This window comes from Amblyraja radiata, chromosome 14 (genome assembly GCF_010909765.2).
Source record: "Amblyraja radiata isolate CabotCenter1 chromosome 14, sAmbRad1.1.pri, whole genome shotgun sequence".
NCBI classification, from domain to species: domain Eukaryota; kingdom Metazoa; phylum Chordata; class Chondrichthyes; order Rajiformes; family Rajidae; genus Amblyraja; species Amblyraja radiata.
Genome location: NC_045969.1, coordinates 7,842,606 through 7,867,131, shown reverse-complemented (window position 1 = coordinate 7,867,131; position 24,526 = coordinate 7,842,606). Strand labels below are relative to the sequence as shown.

Genomic DNA, 24,526 nt, shown 5'->3' with positions numbered 1-24,526 from the left:
TTTTGTTGCAGCAAGCTCCAACTCTGCAGTGTCGATCATCATATTATAACCGAATTAACATCCAGGCAAGTCACAAAAACAGGATTTGTGCTGTGTCACAAATCTATGACTCAAATAGCATGAATGAGCATCTTTGGGAGAACTTCAATGTCAAAGGAAGCAATTTAAAAAAAATTGTTAACAGACTAAAATGCTCCAGTATAGTATGAAGCTCGTAACATGGTTCAATAATCAAGAAAATGGAGAAGGAAACTATGCTTTATGGGAAACAACATGAATGAGCATCTTTGGGGAAACTTCGATGTCAAAGGAAGTTTAAAAAAAGTAAAACATTGTAAACAAAGAGTTAAATGCTCAAGTACAATGTGAAGCTCGTAACATTGTACAATAATCAAGAAAATGGAGAAGGGAAATAGTACAAGGCAAAGTTTTATGATACAGGGCAATGAACTACAGGACACCAACAAATAACAGTTTTCCCCTTAATATAATTTTATTTTTCTTAATTGACAATGACACATCAGGTTTGTAATACGTACATTTGCTCCGTCCATTACAAGAACAGTTGTTCCAGCACTGACACTAGAGTGTGTGTGCAGGGCCATATATGTACGCAATCCATCGCGAATAGTCCCTGCTGCATCTGCCCAGCTCACATTCTTTGGTTTAGTTACTGAAATTGAAAGTAAACATGTTGCAAGAATTGCACAAAAAGCGCTACATTTTTTTGCCGCGGCCCTATCTCCACGCATTAATAAACAGATCAACAGCAGAAGCACAACAAATTACAGCACAGTCAACAGCAGCGTTGTGAGGTTGAACATTTCTCACGTTACGTGTTAAACCATCTGAAATGTTCACCAAAGTGATGGTGACTTTGTATCGTTGTGGGGAGGAGGCCACTCGAAAAATAATTTAATATAATTTTTAATAAGACTATCTTTTAAAAAGTACTTTAAATAACAAAGGGGATAACTCTGAGAAGCACTAATGAGACAATCAGGAAAACATGGGGAGCTGCTTCAACATAGAAATTAGGTGCAGGAGTAGGCCATTCGGCCCTTCGAACCTTCATTTTGAAAAACATTCATGGATTAAATAGTTAAACGTAAAGAATTAGCTACCAAAGCATGCAATAAAAAGAAGTGATTTATCACAAGGCTGATCACCCATTCTATTCAATGTCACAATTTCCACAGCAACAGCCTATCACTGCAGGACTCTGCCCATTGTCTTGAAATCATGGCTATCCAACCAGAAAATATGCGATCTCGCACACATACAAACACGACACAGTTCACTCTATACTTGATACTTTTAATTTAATTAGGAACACTACAGATTAGGAATATTACAGATTGCAGTTGCCGAGATGAAGCCCAGATACCGAAAGAATAAATACATTCAATTGTTTTCTTACTGAGTAAAATAAGTCTGGCAGGGGAGGCTTTGAGGATATTTGACAGTTTTCCAAAACAAACTAAACATTACAAATTTTGGAATACCTGTTGAAATAACAATTATGCTATTGATTATAATGCCTGAAGCATGATGCAACCTCTTATTTATTTCATTAACCTCTACAATTAAATCCAACTCATCAGGTTGATTCTGAAGAATGGTCTCGACCTGAAACAACACCCATTCCTTCTCTCCAGAGATGCTGCCTGTCCCGCTGAGTTACTCCAGCTTTTTGTGTCTATCATCAGGTTGATTGTAGCTGAACATTTTGTTAAAGCCATTTTAAGTTCCTGAAGATAAAAAGATATGCCTCCACTTTCTCCACAGATTTGTGTTTTTCTTGCAACAGACAATTTAAGAAATAATCTAATTTATCTACTTCTCCTTTCCATGTGTTTTTTTCTTGCATATTTCCAGCACTCTTCCTGAGGCTCTTTCTACACAATCATTTCCCAATGTTGGCACAGAGACAGTTAGTTACTATCTGAAAAAATAATTTATTTTCCTTTTGTTGTTTACTTAGAATTATGAGTTATCCAGTTCTTTCAGCAGGTCATTAACTTGTTATATGTGCGAAGGCTGCAAACACTATACCGCTTATATTGAAGATAGACACAAAAAGGTGGAGTAACTCAGCGGGACATGCAGCTTTTCTGGAGAGAAGGAATGGATGACGTTTCAAGTCAGGACACTTCTTCAGACTAGTCTCGACCCGAAACATCACTCATTCCTTCTCTCCAGGGATGCAGCCTGTCCCACTGAGTTACTCCAGCTTTTTCCGTCTACCTTCGGTTTAAACCAGCATCTGCAGTTCCTTCCTACACATACCGATTATATTATTTCATTGTGTTACTGTTCTACTTTTCAAACTGTGACAAAAATATGACAAAAATTCACCTGCGATTATGTTACCAAAGACATTGAAGTAACAGGATTCTTCAGCGTTTCGGTAAAAATATTTTTTGTCACTACTAGAAATATCAGAAATAGTTCTTGATAATAAATGATCTTAAAAATATGGAAATGTGGTTAAATCTTTTATAATGGTGACTAATATTTAGTTTGATCATATCAATAACTGGAATTGTGTACAATAATTTTTATAAAGCAATGTCTTCTAATAGAGTAAATCTGCGTGAAAACAGGCTCTTCAGCCCAACTTGCCCATGCTGACCAACATGCCCCATCCACACTAGATCCAACTGCTTGTGTTTGGCCCATATCCCGTTAAACCTATCTTATCCATATATCTGTGAAAATGTTGTTTTTTTCAACATTGTGATAGTACCTGCCTCAACTAACGCCTCCAGAAGCTCGTTCCATACACCTACCACCCTTTGTGAAAACAAAGTTGCCCCTCAGGTTCCTATTAAATCTTTCCTCCCTCAATTTAAACCCATGTCCTCTGGTTCTTGATTCCTTACAGTTCCCTCATCAACCTATTTGATCACATCAAGAACTCAGATTTGCGAGACACATCTCACATACAAAACCGGGCTGACTATGCCTAATCAGCCCCTGTCCATCTAAATGCTTATACATGTCATCGCTCAGAATACTCTCCAGCAAATTTCCAACCAATATGTTGTAACTTGGCTCCAATTCATGATCCAATGCAGCTATCCAATTAGAAAAATGAAAGCTTAAAATTCCAAAATACTAATTAGGTTGAGAAAACATCAAGAATAGAAATATTTTCTCCAGCATACGTATAGTTGAATGTAAACCATGAAAATGGGTACATGTATCACCCAAATGTAGCCATTCTAAAAGCAGCTTAATGACATGTTAAGCCACATCAAATCTAAATTACAAATGGTAATCTGTCAATTCGCTCCTAAACAGGATGTACTGAATATTAAATCAAATACAGGCCGTTTCCTATATGTGTACATTTAAAATGTGAATAAGTTAGAGAGTTGATGTTTTAATTACTTTCATGTAAAATGCAATTTCCTATTTTAGTTAATATTTTTGCTGCCTTACTGAACGAGAACAAAGCTCATACCCTTACTTTTTTTAGATCAAAAATACAGACCAAGCAAAATTAAAGATACATAATAAAACATAAACCATCAATGGAGAGTATCAAAACATACCAAGACTATGTTCGTGAATCAACAGTGTATTTGAGAGTCCAGACTCTGTGCAATCCATAGGAAGAATACCTGGTAAGGAAGCAGCACAATTATATACATTAACATTGTATTTATAGCAGCATTTACAGCAAGGACTGTTGCATATTGTTCACTTACCAACCACTTCGTCATTTGGCTTAAAGAAGCTCACTTTCGGTCCAACTGAAAACAGTAAATACAAGAAGTTGCAGTTCAAAAGGAAGGCATTATAGATCATTTAATGACATCTATTTTTTTGTTTGTAAACATAGCATATGCTTCACACGCAGGGGCTCATTGAAATGAAAAACTGAAAAGAACTATTTTCATCCTTGTTTAACACAAAAAGCTCTGCTTATTTATCCAGTAATTAGACAGCCATTATCTATCAATGAATCAGTACAGATTCCAGCCATGCCAAGTCTCTTTTGAATGCAACCAGTAGAGTGCTGGGAGATCATACAGGCCTTGGCACCATGGATGAAGAAGGAGGCAATTAGCTTGAATTCCCGTATCTGATAGCTATGAAACTGTTAATTAGAGCCACGATTGTCGCAGTATCAGAATTATTTGAAAGCAGTTCTCTAGATTGAAAGGGCCAAATACACGTACACACGTCTGAAGCACTTTAGCTCACAACTGATACCATACAATAACTTTGCTCCTTTATATTGCCTTCAACAATAATAATTAATGGATCATAATCAATAATCATTAATGGATATAAGCCAAAAACTTAACATTGTAACGTGAAATTAGGAACTCAGTACTGTATAATAAAAACCCAGAGAGTAAAATCTTAGTGATATATAAAAATATTTTAAAAATCAGCACCTCAAAAATTGGTTGTAAACATTTTCCTTTTAAGAGGCTTAAAAAAAACAAATGCTGGAACTATTGTGCAGACAGTTTTACATTAGTGACCTTTCACCAGCATGGATAATAGTTAGAGATAAAGCAAGTTTTAAGATGTAAAGAACGAGTGGAGGAAAACACTGAAGAGGGAAGGTCTGCGATAAAGTGGAGGACAGAAGAGATTAACAGAGAAATGTGTAGGAAGGAACTGCAGATGCTGGTTTAAACCGAAGGCAGACATAAAAAGCTGCAGTAACTCAGCAGGGACGGGCAGCATCTCTGGAGAGCCATTGTTACCCCAGCTTTTTGCGTCTATCTTCAGATTAACAGAGAAAGCAGGTGACAATGCAGAGTGAAGAGAGTGGAGCAATTATCTAAAATTGCCTGGGCAAAGTGGATAGACTGCTGGAAATCAGAATAAAAATGCCAAATATGCCAATGATCTGTAATTACATTGATTTCTGAAGGCTACAATGTACGTCGTTGAAAGATGATTACAGTTTCTCAAGTTGGTGGGCAGCATAGTGGCACAGCATATAATGCCACTGCCTCTCAGCGCCAGAGACCCGAGTTCGATCCTGACTTCAGGCACTGTTTGTGCAGTGTTTGCACCTTCTCTGTGACCACATGGGTTTCCTGTACAAGAGACGTGCAAACATGTAGGTTAATTGGCCTCTGTAAACTGCCCCTGGTGTGTAGGGAGTGGATGCTAAAGTAGGATAACATGGAACTAGTGTTTACGGATGATTGTTGGTTAGCGCGGGCTCGGTTTCTCAGTACAATATTCGGTGCTTGATCAGAAAATTATGCTAAATGTTTTGCATTATGAGTTAAATGAGCAACCAGTTTTTCATTTCAATGAGCCCCTGCATATCAGGAAAGGAATAAAGAAGTTTGGTGTGTTACATTAAAATTAAAATAACCAACTTACCCTCAATAACCACGCCAGCAACTTCTCTTCCGATTGGCAAAAAATCTTTCTGTAGTTTTAACTCACTCAGCAGCTAAATATAAAATGAATGCTTTGAGGACTAAGAACGGTCAGTGGATGTCTCACTTTCTAATTAATATTCTGTAAGGATTACATACAGATATTTATATTCTTATAACAAAGTGAACCAGATAAATTATAAATGTGAAATTCATAAAATATAGCAATATGAAGACAGGCTTATGATCCTAGATCCATTAAAAAAAACTGGCATAGGAGTGATGGCCATCTTGTGCCCCATTTGATTTGAGGATTTTAAAATAGAGAAAAGATAGTTGAATGGCTGCCATGCAATTTTAAGAATTTGGACTGCACTTCATTTTTGTGTGATTAAAATAGGAATTAAGTTGGATATTCCCCAGAGATCAGTATTTGGTCCAACTTTGCCTACTCAGAGCTCATTTGGAGTTGGACAAACAGAAAACAATCCAGAAATCTGCCAATCACACTAAACACAGTGGTTTTAATTGAAAGGTTTTAAATTCGTATCGAAAAAGGGCACAAAAAATTGAAAAATAGGCAAACGCCAAAGAAAAAGAAAAACAGGATTATGTGTTTTCCAACCAGAAGATTAAAGTGCAAAGACGTTTAAAACATTAGGGAGTCTATGGTTACAGGGTTGAATTTGATTTCTGATATGTCATTACTGAGATTACATTTCAAATTACTGATTTTTTGGTAAAGAATCTTGGGAGCATTTATATCACAAATGTTATTTTTTCAGCGTGAAGATGACTAAATCCAATGGGTTTTTACCCAACCAGCTCAACCATGTCAAGTGCTGCTGGTAACAAATGACTCGAGCGGAACATCAAGCTCATAACTCTCCGATCCAATATTAAATAACACCAGGAATAATTTCAGTGCAATTAAGTATGGTTTCAAAAAGATAAAAGTATGTTATAGCTTTTCAGTCTGTCATTCTTTACATTCACTGTTCATTGATTCTACAACATGTGGCACAATTGTTTGAAATCATAAATGTAGGTTTAGCTAATAAAGTGGAAAACATCTATTTTCTATGAACCCGCAAATCAATTCTCAAATTGGCTTATTGATTTTGCACACTGCTTAATAGTATCTAACAGGATAAAATATCATTAGTACTTTTAATACATTGTAATTACAGATTTTATTTGAAATACCATTCCATAAATTGGGGAAAACACACTGAACATTGTAACATAGAACAGACCTTCTAGGATGCACAGAAGATGTAAAAGCTTGAAAACCCAACACCGCCAGGACAACAGACCTTCATAGTCAGGTCAAGATCTCTGCACTTACACCAACTGGGACATTAAAATGGCGCCAACTGGTGACTGTATACTGTCTCAGTGTACTACTGCTATACATTTTACTGTATCAGAGATTCCTGTCTAATATGTATTTGAGTGCTTATGTATTGTGATACTTGTACTGAAATGTATGCAGAATCAATTTTAATGTACCTCGGTACTTGTGACAAATAAAGTGCCATAATAATAACCAGATTCGGGTAAAGATTCTTCTCTGCTGTTAACAAACTACTGAACAGTCCCCCCATAATATAGTGTAGTTCTGATCTTCCATCATACCTCGTTTCGGACTTTGAACGTTCCTGTTTATCTGCACTTTCTCAGTAACTGCAATGCTATACTGCTGTGACACGATATTCTGCATGCAGGTGCAGAATATAGTGTCACTACCTGTCTAGTTTGCACTACCTGTATAGTTTACACTACCTGTCGTACTTCTGCATGGCTTGATTATATTCATGTATTGTATGATTTTACAAGAGAGCACATAAGCAAAGCTTGGCACTGTATATCAGTACAAGTGACAATTCATGCAAAATTAAAGCTCGGATCTGCGGCAATAATTTTTCTTAGCTCTCTTATGACATCCTTGATCGCCCTGAAAATAAATTTCACAATTTTTCCATTTACAAACCAAATAATTCAATGCAAAACAAAGCAAATACAATAATGTGCTTTTTTTTGTGGTAATGGTTGTAGAAAGAAGGGAGTGGAAAGTAATGCAGCACAGAAGGCCATCTCCATCTCCTGCAGTTCTATTGTCCAAGGATCATATTCACTTTGCTCTTACTGCTGAGCGAGGACTATCATGCAGGAGTGGTCCCGTCTGGGATTCAAGTATTCTCCTGAACATGTTAATAAGAAATTGTAGAGGTGCTGTAGACTGTGCTCACATATTACAAAGGGACTACAACAAGGGTGGAGCAGTGGTGCAGTTGGTAGAGCTGCTGCCTCACAGTGTCAGAGACCCAAGTTCGATTCTAACGGTTGCTGTCTGTGAGGACAGACATGTTCTCGCTGTGACTGTGCGCGCATTTCCTCCCACATCCCACGGAGGTGGAAGTTTGTACGTTAATTGGCCTCTGCAAATTGCCCCCAGTGTGTCGGGAGTGGATGAGAAAAGGTTTAATGTAACTGTGTGAACAGGTGATCTTGGAATGGTTGGCATGTTTCCATGCTGCATCTTTAAACTTAACTAAAAAGTGCAGTTAAGGGCCTGTCCCATTTAGGCAATTTTTTAGGCGACTGCCGGCAACAGTCATAGTCGTAGCAGGTCCTTGAAAAACCGGCGACTGGATCCCCCCTATGACAATGACTACGACAAGCTACAACAACCTACCACCTAGTCGACATGAAGCTACGGCAAGCTACCAACAACCGGCGACCCATTAGGACGTCCACCTATGACCACACCTACGACAACCTACGACCACACAGGCCACAACCTACGACAACCGAAGTCAACCTACGCCCACCCGTGACAAGCTACGACTATGTCGGCGACAAATGAAGACAATTCAGTCGCAGGTACCTGTCGCCGGTTGACGTAGGTAGTCGCCAATAGAATTCACCGAAGTCAGCACCGGTGACAACCTACGACACTTCGCAACAACCTACGACAGCACCTACGTCAGGAGAAGTCAAGGTACGCTCATTGGCGTCAACCCACTGTCGCCAAAATTTTTTGAACATGTTGAAAATCCAGCGGCGATCCAAATGACGCTACAACTCTTTGGGTGACTGAGGAGACTACTCACGACCATGCAGGCAACACCCTGGCGACCATGTGGCGACAGCCTAGTTGCCTGTAATCGCCTAAAAAATAGCCTACGTGGGACAGGCCCTTAATGTTCTTTTAACCAGTATGAAATGGGGACAGGTTCAAAAAAATTAATTGCTTGGTAAGAAATATTAATATAAGTAACATTCTAAATAAACAGTGTGGAAATTATGACAGCATAATTAATCTGGACAAAAAGTTCAAAAGCCAAATAATAAACAAAAAAAAAATTTAAATATAGCCTTCTCTCGCCTTACAATCATCTGGTACAAACTGACACAGACTTACCTTTGTGTTCACAGGGCTGAATGCACACACTCTAACCTGTATTTTGACATAATGGTCACATACACTGGGAAACGATTCCTAGAAAGTAAAGAAAATGTTTTGTTAGCTTTGTGTTTATAATAAGACATTGCCATTGTGTAGTCTTGATCGAATAACTTGTTTGTGCTTCACTAATGGACAGATGTGCCCCTTGGTGATACCACACTGTACACAGTTTAAAGTGATTTCACAAATAACATCATGGAGTTGGGAGAAGGCTACTGTTACCCATTGTCTTAGTTGTGGAGCGATAGCAAATTAAAAAAACAATATGATGGCAAGCTCTCAGGAGGTCAGGGAACAAATGCAGAGAATGGAAAAAAAAAAACCTACTGCATACATCACCTAACCCGGTGAGAGTTTGCCAGCAATTTTGTTTTAATTACAAATTTCAGGCAGCCCTAGAATGTTGCTCATTTTATTACAAATGGGTTTTCTTAGGGCCAGGATACCGTGGTTGAAATTTGGGAGTTTGAAAAAAAAATGTACAGGTGCGTGCATACAAATGCTTCTCTCTTTCTTCAGCTCCATCCAAGACCGCAAGAAATTGCAGAGAATTGTGGATGCAGCCCAGACCATCACACAAACCGACCTCCCTTCCATTTATACCACACGCTGCATCAGCAAGGCCAGCAACATAATCAAGGAAGAGTCACACTCTGGCCACACCCTCTTCTCCCCTCTGGCAAAAGGTATAGAAGTGTGAAAATGCACACTTCCAGATCCAGGAACCGTTTCTTCCAAACTGTTATCAGGCAACTGAATTATCCTACCACAACAAGAGAGCATTCCTGAACTATCACAGGCTTTATCTTGCACTAAACGTTATTTCCTTATCATGTATCTGTACACTGTGAATGGCTTGATTGTAATCATGTATTGTCTTTCAGCTGACTGGTTAGCAAACATAATACAGTCTGAAGAAGGCTCTTGACCCAAAACGTCAAGTCTGAAGAAGGATCTCGACCCGAAACGTCACCCATTCCTTCTCTCCAGAGATGCTGCTTGTCCCGCTGAGTTACTCCAGCATTTTGTGTCTACCTTCGATTAAAAACCAGCATCAGCAGTTCTTTCTTACACATAATACATTCTCATTGGGCTTTGTACATTGGGCTTTACACATCTGTAAATGTGTAATCCAAATTCAAAAACAATATTTTCCAATTATTCATCTTATCATTTGCAAAGCAAAGCTTTTGTTACTTTAACCATCCCTGTAATCTCCTCCAGTCCTACAACTCCGAGTATTTTGACATCCTCTACATTATTTGCTTTCTTCATCATACCACGGTGATCACACTTGCAACTACCTCGGTTCCAAGCTCCTGAATTTCCTCACTAAACTTCTATCTCCATTCTCTACAAGTCATACCATAAGAATAACAAGTCTTTAGCTATGTGTCCTCACCTCTCTTCATTTCAAGAAAGAATATACAGATTTCCTAAAGATTGTCAAAAAATGTTGTGACCAAACAAAACTGATCTTTAACTTTTTCTTAGAAAACTTGCGATTTGAAACTATGGACATCTAATATTCAGAGACTCAACAAGTCTGATGACAAGTCCAAAATACAAATATAAAATTATGAAATACAGAAAAGGTAGATTGACTGTGCACAAGTACCATTTATGCCACATCAATTACAACTCCCACAACCACTCCTTCTATTTCTTTACTTTAGAGATACAGTGTGTAAACAGGCTCTTTGGCCCACCGAATCTGCACTTACCAGCAATCACCCCATACACTCGTAACATCCTACACACTAGGGACAATTTACAATTTTTACCAAAGCCAATTAACCTACAAACCTGTACGTCTTTGAAGTGTGGGACAAAACCGGAGCACCCGGAGGAAACCCATGTGGTCATAGGATGTACAAATTCCGTATAGGTAGCATCTGTACTCAGGATCAAACCCGGTTCTCTGGCGCTGTAAGGCAGCAACTCTACCGTTGAGCCACTGGCCCACCTTTTTAATTGAAATACTGAATCAAGGCAGTTCAAAACTCTGAATAAATCCAGACTGACTTTTCATAACCAATCCACACTTGTCCAAATTATTTTGCATTCTATTCCTGATTAAGGTTTGAAATTTCCCCCCCGCCCCCCCAGAGGTAAAACTATCTGCCTGACGTAATCGAGCCTTGCATCTTTTCTTGAACAAAAAGCAAAAGTTATTGTTTCACAATGACAGTCTTTCATATTTTGGGCATAACATTTGACAGTAATTTATCCAAAAGATACTTTTCATTAAACGCACGGAAATTATGCCATTTCCCCTCTGCAGATCTGTACTAAATTCGAACACACAGGAGGCCATTTTTCTTATTGATATCTCTCAATTACATATAATTATATCAGGACACATACTTCTTACATATCTATTTGCTTTACTTAAGTTAAGAGCATGATCCTAACCTTGTCTTGTAACACAAACTTGAGATCTTCATTAGATTGTGCCAATTGGCAATACAGTCCCCTCATCTTGATCTGAAAAGGAAAAACAATTCAATTAATTTCGTTATTTACAAACAGATTGGACAAAGTTGCACATTTATACAAAACAGTTGAAAATCATGTTTACTTGACAATAGTCTATTTTCACTCGGGTTGAAAGGATCTGACAGTTCAAGGAGAAATATTCCACATAAATAAGTATTTATTTCGCATGAGAAAGAAATTCAAGATATGTGAAGTTGGCACCATACAAGAGATTTTACACATACAAATAACGCAATATTTTTAGGGTCAAACAAATTAGTGGCTGAAAATCAAGAATCATGGCCCTCTTTGCAGACAACCATGACAATTGATTTGCCACTTGGTTAATCAAATTGCTTGTTATTTTCCAGCCAAATGCATGGTAAAATAAATTAACAGCTCTGACCAGCGCAGCATTGGCATATCTACTGGGGTTAGCTTGTTACTTGGTTGGCATGATGGAACAGCAATTTGAGCTGCTGCTTCATTGCTCTAGGCTAGGGAACTAGGTTCAATCCACCATCTCAGGGTGCTGTCCTTGTGTAATTTGCAAGTCGATTCCTGCAAGGTGCTCTGGTTTCATCCCATCTATAAAATTTATGCTAGTAGGTTAACTGCTCTTGTAATCTTAGTGCAGGGAAGTGGTAGAAAGAATCAAAAGGGAAGCTGATAGAAGCGAGAATGAGTTGCATCATGCATTTTTATTATTAAGGGGACCTATTCCTTCCTAAACCACCCTTTTAATATATCTGAAGAATCATTTAGATTTTTTTCTTTATCTTGCCTACCAGCTCCATTTCATGTGGTCTTTATGCCCGCCTGACTGCTTTCTTCAGTGTATTCCTACATTTGTTATACTTGGAGGAATTTGCTTGATCCCGACTGCCTAAACCTGAAGTATACCTCCTTTTTTTCTAAACATCTCACAACGGCCTCAAAATCGCTCACCAACCAGGGTTCCCCAACTTGCCAGCTTTGCCCTTCACCTTAATAGGAATATGCAGCCTCTGTATATTTGTTCAGCTCCAACTCAATAATTAAGTTTGCTGATGACACTGTGGTGGTGGGCCTGATCTCAGACAACGATGAGAAGGCCTACCGGGAGGAGGTGGCTGATCTAGCACTCTGGTGCCAGGACAATAGCCTCCTCTTGAACATCAAAAAAACTAAGGAGCTGATCGTGGACTTTAGGAGGGCACATCATCCGAGGACGTACACACCATTGAGGATAAATGGGGATACTGTGGATAGGGTGAGCTGTTTCAAATATCTGGGAGTCCACATCTCTGAGGATATGACATGGACATCACACGCCGCAGCACTCGTGAGTAAGGCAAGGCAGCGCCTTTACCACCTCAGGCAATTGAGGAAATTCAGAGTGTCTCCGAGGATCCTCCAGTGCTTCTACTCAGCGGCTGTGGAAAGCATCTTGTCCGGAAATATTACCATCTGGTTTGGGAATTGCTCTGCCCAGGACAAGAAGGCTCTGCAGAGAGTAGTGCGTTCGGCCGAACGCACTATGGGAACTTCACTCGCCCCCCTGCAGGAACTATACATCAGGAGGTGCAATTCCAGAGCCAACAAAATCATGGGAGACCCCTTCCACCCCAGCAGCGGACTGTTCCAGCTGCTACGGTCAGGCAAACGCCTCCGTTGCCATGCTGTGAGAACGGAGAGGTTGAGAAGGAGTTTCTTTCCAGAGGCCATTCGGACTGTAAACTCCTATCTCACCAGGGACTAACTTTACTGAACATTTTTCCTTCCGCCCACAATATTTAAAATGTAAAAGAATATGTGATTGTGTTTATAGTTTGTTTGGTTGTTTGTTTGTTTGTCTTTTTGCACAAAAGTCCGCGAGCGTTGCCACTTTTCATTTCACTGCACATCTCGTATGTGTATGTGACGAATAAACTTGACTTGACTTGACTTGACTTGATCTCCCTTTTTGAAAGCTTCCCACTTGCCAGCAGTCCACTTATCTGTAAGCAGATTCTCCCCATCAACCTCTGCAAGTTCCGACCAAATACTATACCTCCAAAATCAGTTTTGCCCCAATTTAGAACCTTAACTTGTGGGCCAGCCCTGTCGTTCTCCATAACCGTTTTAAAACTAGTGGAATTTTCATCACATGATGTAACCTACTCTAGATTAGAAAAAACACATTATACCACCTTTGAAGATGTGCAGCACAATATAGCAAGTGCTTTCATTATCAAGTGCAAAAGATGAATTACATTCTTTGATTTCCTGTTCAAACTCAGTGGAGTTCCTTCAGCACTGTGTTTTTGTCCACTGAGATATTCCACTATTTTTTACTCAAGTTTGTAACATTTGCAGTTCCTTGTGTATCTATCAAATATGCAGTTCAGCAGCATTAAGATTCTAAAAGCATGTAACTGAAAACAGAATGTTTTCCTCCCAGAGGAAGTTACCTTCCTAGAATTCTCCTCTCCAGAAGATAGATTACAGAAGGTACTAAAAGAGGAAATAGATTAACTTTTGAACAATTAAGGAATTGTGGGCTTTGTGCAATTAGGTCAGTAGAGCTGCAGCCTGTGGCAGATCAGCTATAATAACAAATGTCAGGGCAGACTTGAGCAGCCAAGTGACCAACTCCTTTTGTTTCCTTCTTATGTGCAAGTACCAAATTGAGGCTGATCCTTTAAACTGCTGGCAGGCATGGTAAAGGAAACATTCCAGAGGCTGATCCATTAAACTGAGCCCCAACTTATATTTTTTAAACATATGTGGAAGAAGCACTTTCAAGTACCTGTGGCATGTGGGATTGGAGTTCTCTTGACCTATTTTGTGTAGCATGTAACTTCCACTGTGAATTGCCTTTGGTTGCATTAGGAACTTCAGGTCTTTTTAGCACTAGTAACGTGGTTATTAATTTACTGAATTTGTTTATTATATGTTAACAATATGTATTGTGTTTACAGACTTGTTATGCTGCTGCAAATAGGAATTTCATTGCGTTGTCAGTGCAAATGCCAATTAGACACAGAATCGACACAAAATGCTGGAATAACACAGGCAGCATCTCTGGAGAGAAGGAATAGGTGATGTTTTGGGTCGAGACCCTTCTTCAGACTTGATATAGACAGATCTTAGGTGTAAACCGGCATCTGCAGCTCCTTCCTACACATATTGTCAAATGAATACCCTTGGCTTGAATATTAAAGAACAGGGAGGGGTGAATCATTGGAAATAAATTGAGCATTGGTACCAACCGGAAAGCAGTGACGGGATCGGTCAAAGTCAGCATGGATTTATGAAGGGGAAATCATGCTTGACTAATTATTTGAGGATGTAACAAGTAGAATGGATAAGGAAGAGCCAGTGGATGTGGTGTATCTGGAAAACATAGAAAATACATAGAAGATAGGTGCAGGAGGAGGCCAATCGGCCCTTCGAGCCAGCACCGCCATTCATTGTGATCGTGGTTGTCAAAAAGCTTTTGACAAGGTCCCACACAAGAGATTAGTGTGGAAAATTATAGCACATGGTATTGGGGGTAGGGTATTGACATGGATAGAGAACTGGTTGGCAGACATGAAGCAAAGAGTAGGAATTAACAGGTCCTTTTCAGAATGGCAGGCAGTGACTAGAGGGGTGCTGCATGGCTCGGTGCTGGAACGAACCCCAGTTGTTTACAATATATATTAACGATTTAGACGAGGGAATTAAATGTAACATCTCTAAGTTCGCGAATGACACAAAGCTAGGTGGTAGTGTGAGCTGCGAGGAGGATGCTATGAGGCTGCAGGGTGACCAGGAGAGGTTGGGTGAGTGGGCAGAAGCATGGCAAATGCAGTATAATGTGGATAAATGGGAGGTTATCCACTTTGATTGCAAGAACAGGAAGGCAGATTATTATCTGAATGGTATCAGATTAGGAGAAGGGGATGGCAAAGAGACCTAGGTGTGCTTGTACATCATTCACTGAAAGTAAGCATGCAGGTAGAGCAGGCAGTGAAGAAAGCCAATGGCATATTGGCCTTCATTGCAAGAGGATTTGAGTTTAGGACTGCAGTCGTATAGGGCCCTGGCAAAACTACACCTGGAGTATTGTGTGCAATTTTGGTCTCCTAATTTGAGGAAGGACATTATTGTTATTGAGGTACAGCGTAGATTCACTAGGTTAATTCCCGAGGTGGCGGAATTGATGTATGATGAAAGAATGGGCTTGTATTCGCTGGAATTTAGAAGGATGAGAGGGTATCTTATATAAACATACAAAATTCTTAGAGGATTGGACAGGGTAGATGCAAGAAAAATGTTCCCGATGTTGGAGGCGTCCAGAACCTGGGGTCACAGTTTAAGAATAAGGGGTAGGCAGGTAGGCCATTTAGGACCGAGATGAGGAAAAACGTTTTCACCCAGAGAGTTGTGAATCTGTGGAATTCTTTGCCACAGAAGGCAGTGGACGCCAATTCACTGAATGTGTTCAAGAGAGAGTTAGATTTAGCTCTTAGGGCTAACGGAACCACGGGATATGGGGTGGGGGAGGCCGGAAGGGGGTACTGATTTTGGATGATCAGCCATGGTCATATTGAATGGCGTTGCTGGCTCGAAGGGCCGAATGGCCTACTCCTGCACCTATTTTCTATGTTTCTATTCCTCTCCCTCTCCACTGACTCTGAGTCTGACTGAAGAAGGGTCTCGACCCGAAACGTCACCTACTCCTTCTCTCCTGTCCCGCTGAGTTACTCTAGCATTTTGTGTCTTTCTCCATTATCCCTTCACTGGCATAAGGTGTTATGGTGCACTTTACAATATCAATTGTAGAAATAAACAGGACCACGTATAAAATCAGGACATAACGTACTTACCACTGAGATCAGCCCCTCCCAAGTTCCAAAGTAGAAATTACTTAAATATCAAGGATCGGAAGCATTGCTGAAGATTTAACCTCACAAAATGATGGTGTGACAGCGCTGGGAAGACGATGTAAAGCGGAATGGCCCTCTTCGTCTCATTGATAAAGTGGCCACCAAGATAGACTCAGGAGGTCGCCATGGTCACTGAGACAACCTAACCTGACTGTTGGAACCAGGGGGCCAATCCTAACACGCCCCAGGGGGGAGCTCCGTCTCTTGTTGGTCCAAAGCGCCGTCAATCGTGGGATCCCGCCCATTTACATGTTAGGTTGAGCGGCCTCGAGTCGGCGGAAGTTGACGAAACGGGGCGGGTTCCTCGACCGCCGTCTTCCGATTGGTCATCCGCGCCTGGTGGGGGAGCCCGCCAGGGCTGTTCTGATAGGCAGAGAGCGCTGTCCGTCAGCGGGTGGACACTTGTCATTTCCGGCGGCGGGTTGGGCTGGGCTTTGAGGGCGAGCGTCGAGGAACGTCAGTGAGAGGGAAAAAAGAGAGAGGGAAAAAGAGAAAAAGAAAAGAGAGAGAGAAGAAGAGAAAAATAAAAGCGAGAGAGAAAAAGAAAAGAGAGAGATATAAAGAAAAAAGAGAGAGAAAAAGAACAAGAGGGAAAAAGAGAGAGGGAAATAAAAAGAAGAGAGAGGGGGGGGGGATAAAGAGAAAACAAAATAGAGAAAGGGAAAGAGAAAAGAGAAAAGAGAGAGAAAAATAAAGATAGCGAGAAGGGGTGGGAAGGGAAGGGAAGCCTTTGGGCAGGGCGGTGGTGGAGGAGGAGGAGAGGGCGGGGGGAAGAGAGCAGCGTTTATCATCAGACACTAGGCAACGAGTGGAGAAAGTGGGGGTGGTTTCGTGCCGTGTCGCCCCACGAACGGCAGCGACGGCAGATCGAGAGGCCGTCCCTCCACTGCAAACCCACCTGAGGGGAGGCAGGCGGGCGGGCGGGCAGTCAGTGGCCGCCGCCGAGCCGCACTCGGCCAGCCCTTGCGAGATGAGATGAGATGAGGTAAGCGACTCGCCTCTTCTCTCCCAGAGCTGCAATGGCTTTGCAGAGCAGCCAGGGGATTATTACTGCCTCCTCTTATTCCCGGGGAATTGCTTGATGCAAGCGTGCGGCTACTATTGATTTATTTTTAAACGTATCTCTATGCTTCGGCTCTGTGTTTGTCTTTAGAGTGAATTTTGCTTTTGGGGTTTATGTGTTTATTAAAAGTGAGGGAGAGCTTGTGGCTGTGGTTGTTCTGAAGAAGGTGAGGAAGACTTTGGGGAAAGGTAGGAGGTTTGCACTGAATGGGTTTTGTCCTGGTGGTTTTCCCTAATCGCTGTTTCATGGACTACAGGGTAAAACGTGGTGAAATCAAGGTTGATTTAGATCCGCCCTCTGTGCATGCCTTTCCCATTTCCTCTGGTGCAGAGTGGATTGGGCCCAGGGAGTAAGAGAATATTAAGTGTAATCCGATACAAATGTTTTTGGACCATTGTAACACGCGGGCAGTCTTTTTTTTCACATTGTATTTACTAGAGTAATTTTGTATCTATCTCGTCAGATTAGTTTTATCCTTATGGCTCACTCGCAATATTTGTTATTAACCTAATGCAGTAGCATTTAAAGGGAATCCCTGAAGATTTAAAACATGTTGTTTTTATTTGCGCTTAAACGAATATTTCGTGGAAAACGTTGAAGAATTTATTGGTTTTAAAATAAATGAAGGATTCTGCGTCTGTTTTTAATCTTTAAAAAAACCCTAATTTGTCTAAAATACGACTGATCCTGAAGGTTAACTGTTCACAATCTGTAGTTAATATATTTTAACACGCGTTTGAGAGTCATTCTTACTTGGAATAAATTATTTGGGACTTTGGTTGTATTCTGCAATATCTGAAATTAAACATTGTGTTGAACAGTATTATGAACACCAATGAAATGAGTAACCACCTTTAGAATTAGCGAAGACGTAAGAATTGTGGCCATTAATCATGGTGACACTGACTGAATAACCTGACGCGTTTTGGCAAATAAGCTCGGAGCAATAAAATTTTAATTATTGGGTAGCATGTTGTTTGAGAATTAATGATCTAGTAAATGTATACATTTGACTTTGTAAGGACACTGATCTGAGATGAACACAATATTTGAGATAAAAATTATCACTATCATGTAGTTATTCATACATGTATTACTTAATGCAATAATATTCTGCATCATTCATTTTTTTTAAATTTAATTTTGTATATTTTAGGTAGTTCAACAAATGGATTTGGAGTTTTACGAGAAATGCTTAATCAAAGATCCATATGATTACTTAAGGCACAGAATTAAGCAATTTGGTGCTTGGAGTTCATTGCCCCCTACTAGACCATTCTAATCTAATTTTCCTCTGCTTATTAAAGAGTTTTCTTTACCATAGCATCCCTCTCCTTATGTTCCCTGAGAATTTAAAAACAGTTTTCCCCTGCTCCTCAAACCATCTACTCATGAGAACAGCCTACCCTCCTTATCCACACTCTCATCAAATCTCTTAACCTTTGTTTCCGAGAACAATTCTAGTACCTGCATCATAACTTCATAGCTGAAATCCCACATCTCCCCCCCCCCCACCCCCCCTCCCCACCACCAGAAACATTTTTGTAAATCTTTTCAGTGACCCCTCCAGGATATTGTAGCCACCTTGAAGTTTGATGAACAGAAATGGAATGCAATACTCCAAGTGCAATAAATCTGTGTGTTTTGTTCAGATTTTCTTACCTTATCTGTTTCTATTTATGAGTGCCAGAATCTCATATGCTCCACTAAATAATAGTGCTCCACTAAGTAATTCTTGGATTACCTGAGAATTTGGAAATGTTCTTCTTCTCTTAACAGATACGATATATACAGTATTCTGTCTTAATGAATGTTGTGAAACATTTTATTATTGCCAGCTTGTAAGATGCTTTTACAATCTGTGGAATGCTTTGCATAAAGTCAAATTTCTGTAAGTCTGGTCATTTTTAACAGGGGAGTCCCTTGCTCTTTCAACAAGTCCTTGCACTGACAGACACTATAGATTGCAGATGCTGCAATCCAAAGAGAAAACAAACTGCTGGAGGAACTCATCAGATTGGAGGGGGAGGTATTATCAACGTCTTTGGGTCTTGATTCAACAATGAGAATTCATTTCCTGCCCCCACAACTGCCCCCCCCCCCTCCTCCCTGCCCCCAACACAGATGCCACTGGACTTGCTATATTCTTCCATCAGTTTTTTTTTTTTTTGCTGCTATACCTAAAAGGATTTATGTACAAGAGCACCTAGGTCTCTTATGTTACATACTCTGTAAGAACTGTGTCATTTAGAAGGAATAATGAGAGATGATATTTAATTTTCCCCTTAAGCTAACCTATCTGATGTATTGACGTCTGTTATGATCGTCCTCGCTATGCTATGATTTTCAGCTTTAAAATCAACAATGCATTTGAAAGTTTTGTCAACTGTACTCAAATCATTGTGAGATAAAGGACTGAGGATACTGGAATCCTGAACAAAACAAAGTGCTGGAGTAATATAGAGGGTCATGCAGCATCTCTGGAGGGAATGGACACAAGGAGCCTTTGATGTGTAGCAAACAAAGGGTTTGCTCTCAACAGGGGCTCCCGTGGAATAACATTCTGCTGAGTGCCCCCCATCCCACCTGGACTGTCTCCCTCAGATGGTCACGTCGTACAGCTTATTTATTTTATTTATTTATTTTTTTTTTGACATCGGTTGGAAGCTGCATACCAAATCTCGTTACGCTGATGTGCAATGACAATAAAATATATTATTTTATTATTATTATTGTCCACCATATTCCAATCAGAAGGACCAGCTGTTTACTGCAATGCTGAAGAAGGGACTCGACCCGAAATGTCACCTGTCCACGTTCTCCAGGGATGCTGCCTGACCCGCTGAGATTCTGGGTTCTGAGTAACACCCTGACCACTCCCTCTTCTCCCCTCTCCCATCAGGCAAGAGACACTGAAGTGTGAAAATGCGCACACCTCCAGATTCAGGGACAGTTTCTTTCCAGCTGTTTTCAGGCAACTGAACCAATCTCTCACCAACTAGAGAACGGCCCTGACCTACCATCTACTTCATTGACACCCTCAAATAATCTGTGGTCGGATTTTACTGGACTATCTTGCACTAAATATTTTTCCCTTTATCCTGTTTTTGTACACTGTGGATGTTTGATTGTAATCATGTACACTCTTTCAGCATAACAAAAGGTTCTTTACTGTACCTCAGTACACCTGATAATAAACTAACTAATCTACCTGGTTTTGAATGTTTAATCAGATTTGGCATCCTTCTGGCTTCTCCTACATCGGAGGAGGATTGGAATATTATAGCAAGTCCTTTTAGTTTTAGAGATACTGAGTGGAAACAGGCCCTTCGGCCCACCAAATCCATGGTGACAGTTTGCACTAATTCCATATTATCCCACTTTTTCACTTTAATCCGCCCCCTAAACTCGGGGTAAATATTACAGAGTCTAATTAACTTATAAACCCACACATCTTCAAGATATGGAAGGAAACAGGAGCACCTGCAGGAAATCCACACTTTCACAGGAAGGACATGCAAACACCATACAGACAGTACCCGAGGTCAGAATTGAACCCCGGTCTCTGGCACTGTGAAGCAGCAGCTCTACCAGCTGCACCACTGTGTCTTTGTGATCTCCAACAACTCCCCTCACCCATCCTATCTCAAGCCCCGTTTCAGCAACCAAGGCCACGTCTCAAAAATCCCAACAGGACTAAAAACTTTCTGCATAACCAGCATTTCTACTTGCTCCTATCTATTTTCACCACATTCTTTATCTCAAACACCTCCCTTTCTACTGAGAATTTAACAGCAGCATCTTCCTTGGTAGAAACTGATTACAAAGTACTCATTTAATGTTAGCTTCATGAAAAGTAACAAGCTCTCAAATTCTGAAGGGAAAAACATTCCAAGAGGAACCAAAGTTTGAAAGTTCTTTGCCAGTTCGACCATATTTCTAAATAAGAGCTTTCCATTCTTGTCATTAGATTGCTGAATAGTTTCAGATGTGAAAGTAAAAAAAACTAGGTGCTGGAAATCTAAAATAAAACAAAATGCTGGAAGTACTCGGAAGGTCAGTCGCTTTGGCTGACAAAGTGTTATATTAACTGAAGTCTGAAATGGCGGTGTTGGGAAATGAAAAGGTTTAGAAAAATGCTCTGTTTAATCATCGTCTTTCTGGTGCAAGTAAATACTGTAACTTTTCGTCTTTGTTCTCTTCATGATTACCTTCCTGCTATCAGTAGGATTAAAATGTGTTATGTTTTAAGTTAATTCTGAATTAATGTGCCCTTGTATTGTGCCAGAGGTGATGTGGAGTCAGTCTTGGGCATTCATTGTGCAACAGTTAAGAGGCTGTAAAAGAAAGCTAAGATTTGAAGCAGACTGCCTACTGTTTTTTTGACTTGCAGGGTTACTAAATTGCATAGGGAAATGTCTCCTCAGAGTTGATAAAATTGGGAAGCTTGCTTCTCAGTAGGCAAAAATCACATCAACTTCACAACTTATTGCTCCAATATCCCATGCTTAACATTTTCATCAAACACGGGAAGGAATCAAAAAAAAATATATAAATTGGTTTATGATTTAATTATGTAGGCGATATCCACCGCGCCAGTCTCAAGTTGTCACAATAGTTAATTCCAATGGCTTAAAAGTTGAAAACACTATACTACTGTTTTGCAGTGTGTTTTGTAACTGATGAAACTGAAGCAAAGTACATTTGTGAATATGAAAACAGTGCATTGCTGGCTTGATTGTCCAGCCTGTTACATCCTCACTGATTTTTCTGTTGGATTCAGCTGTACTTACAAATGTACAATGTGTAGTAAATATGATACTATACAGCACAGTGGTTCAGCGGTAGAGTTGCTGTCTTACAGCACCAGAGACCTGAGTTTGATCCTGACTACATGTGCTGTCTGTACAGAGTTTGTACGTTCTCCCTGTGATCACGTTGGTTTTCTCCGGGTGCTCCGGTTCCCTCCCATATTCCAAAGATGTGCGGGTTTGTAGGTTGATTGGCTTTGGTAAAATTGTAAATTGTCCCGAGTGTGTAGGATGGTGAAGTAGACAGTTCGACGCCGAAAGGTATGTTTCCACGCTGAATCTCTAAAGACTATACACAGAAGTAGTTCCATAAATTTTATATTGGGAGGTTCAGTTGATATTTAACTATAGGAAATCATGGAGCAACTGCATATTTTAATGTAGATGCAACCATCTGATCATTTGGTACTGAAGTTCTATCATTTTCATATATGATATTTGCCATACATGCCTTCAAGTTTATGCCAGCTCTCAGCGCAATTCTATTTTTCCATTTATTTCCCTATGACCTATCTAGACTCTCATGTCCACTGACAGCCCACCAATCCCTTACATGGGCAGGGTAGTTTAAAGTAGACAATTAACTGAACAACCAATACCTCTTTGTAGTGTGGGAGGAGACCAGCCACTCACAGGGAAAATAGTGCTGTCTGTGTGGAGTTTGCAATGAGGTAATTATTGAACCCAGGTTGCTGGAGCTTAGAGAAAGCTGCGCTACTTGCCACAATGCTGTCCCATGTATCTGTACGATGTGAAGTTTTATTATCTCTAAAATTGGCATAAAATTAACACTAATCTATTGGATAAATTGAAACTGAGAATGTTAGCTCATAATTTAAGGGCAGCATGGTGGCACAGCAGTAGAGTTGCTGCCTTGGAGCGCTTGCAGCACCGTAGACCCGGGTTTGATCCTGACTACGGGTGCTGTCTGTACGGAGTTTGTACCTTCTCCCCGTAGACTGCGTGGGTATTCTTCAAGATCTTCGGTTTTCTCCCACACTCCAAAGACTTGCAAGTTTGTCGGAAAATTGGCTTGGTATAAGTAAATTGTCCCTAGTGTGTGTAGGATAGTATTAATGTGCGGGGATCGCTTGTCGGTCCAAAGGGTCTCTTTCCGTGCTGTATCTTTAAACTAAACTTTAAAAATTGACATTTGAGGAACTTAAAGACTTATTTTTACATTCTGCTGCTTCGTAATTTTGTTTTATTAATGCAAATGGAACATTTTCTTTATCAATTTTGGCTTCGTATTTGTATTTTCCATTTTGAATATTTGTTCAAGGTATTTATTTGAGTGATATCAGGGTTGAGGCGCTTTAGTTGTCTGGATAGGTCAGTTTTCCTCAGCACAGAAGAAAATGTGAGGAGATCTGATAAAGATATTTAAAATCATGAAGGGTCTAGATAGTAGGCAGGGAGAAACCTTGTATTTCGCGAAAGGGCTGTGCGCCGGGCTTTTCTGACAAAAGCAGCAGTGAAGGATTGCCTTCTGTGCTGCTGTGGAAATGCTGACAATACTCAATGGGTCAGACAGGATGTGTGGAGCGATTTTAGAGTTAACTTTTCACATCATTAACTTTTTTCTGGAGCCATCTGGTTGACCCTGATATTTTCTGCACAGTTAGCATGCATATTTGAAATGTGTTGGTTCCTACGTTGCATTGAAAATATACTGCCTAAATATTGCACTCAGCTAGTGAACTCTTGGGGCAGTATTCCATATTTCAGTTTTGCTTTTGCAGGCACTTTTGTGGTTTTACTGCCTGTCAATTTTTCTGAATTAAGAGCTGTTACTTATCTGTCATGCTTGTCTGGGTTACCGCACCTATTTAAATACACATGTGCAGATCTCCTGTGGCTGAACTTGCAGTTAGATCAGTCTTGCTGTGTCTGTCATTTACATGCTGCTAGTTCTTTTTTTGGTGGCTAAGACTTAAGTTTACTTCCCTAATTTTTTTATTTTTTTTGTCTGTTCTGTTTTCCCCATCTGCTTACATTCTTGTGTAAGAAAGAACTGCAGATGCTGGTTTAAATGAAAGGTAGACACAAAATGCTGGAGTAACTCAGCGGGTGAGGCAACATTTCTGGAGAAAAGGAATGGGCGACGTTTCGGGTCGAGATCCATCTTCAGACTGATGTCGGGATGGGGCGGGACAAAGATAGAATGTAAGCGATTGGATGTCTGCAATTGGATCTTCGACTTCCTCATCCATGGACCACAGTCTGTCCGTATTGGTGGAAATATGTCATCTTCGATAACAATCAGCACCGGAGCACCTCAAGGCTGCGTGCTCAGCCTCCTGCTGTGCTCACTCTATACTCACAACTGTGTAGCCGGACATAGTGTGAACTCCATCATCAAGTTCACTGACGACACCACTGTTGTGGGACGAATCACTGATGGTGATGAGTCAGAGTATAGAAGTGAAATCGACTGATTGACC

General features: G+C 40.3%; 2 protein-coding genes across 10 annotated transcripts in view; one reads left to right on the top strand and one right to left on the bottom strand.

The window, feature by feature from the left end:
- Window positions 1–16,371, bottom strand: part of cryzl1 (crystallin zeta like 1) — a 39,162-nt gene extending 22,791 nt beyond the window's left edge. The window contains exons 1-7 of one of the 2 annotated variants that reach the window (XM_033032427.1): window positions 16,149–16,371; window positions 11,251–11,322; window positions 8,791–8,868; window positions 5,365–5,437; window positions 3,717–3,761; window positions 3,561–3,629; window positions 540–673 (exon numbers count right to left, since the gene is read on the bottom strand). In XM_033032427.1, coding sequence (XP_032888318.1) covers window positions 540–673; window positions 3,561–3,629; window positions 3,717–3,761; window positions 5,365–5,437; window positions 8,791–8,868; window positions 11,251–11,316 — 465 coding nt within the window. In that variant the 5' untranslated portion in view covers window positions 11,317–11,322; window positions 16,149–16,371. The remainder of the gene's footprint in view (window positions 1–539; window positions 674–3,560; window positions 3,630–3,716; window positions 3,762–5,364; window positions 5,438–8,790; window positions 8,869–11,250; window positions 11,323–16,148) is intronic. The other variant, XM_033032426.1, reaches the window with a different exon arrangement.
- Window positions 16,372–16,939: 568 nt separating this feature from the next.
- Window positions 16,940–24,526, top strand: part of itsn1 (intersectin 1) — a 178,451-nt gene continuing 170,864 nt past the window's right edge. For 6 of the 8 annotated variants that reach the window (XM_033032421.1, XM_033032423.1, XM_033032419.1 and 3 more), the window contains exon 1: window positions 16,940–17,183. The gene's annotated coding sequence lies outside the window, so the exon portion shown is untranslated. Of the gene's footprint in view, window positions 17,194–24,526 lie in introns of all 8 variants that reach the window. The other 2 variants (XM_033032420.1, XM_033032425.1) reach the window with 2 other exon arrangements.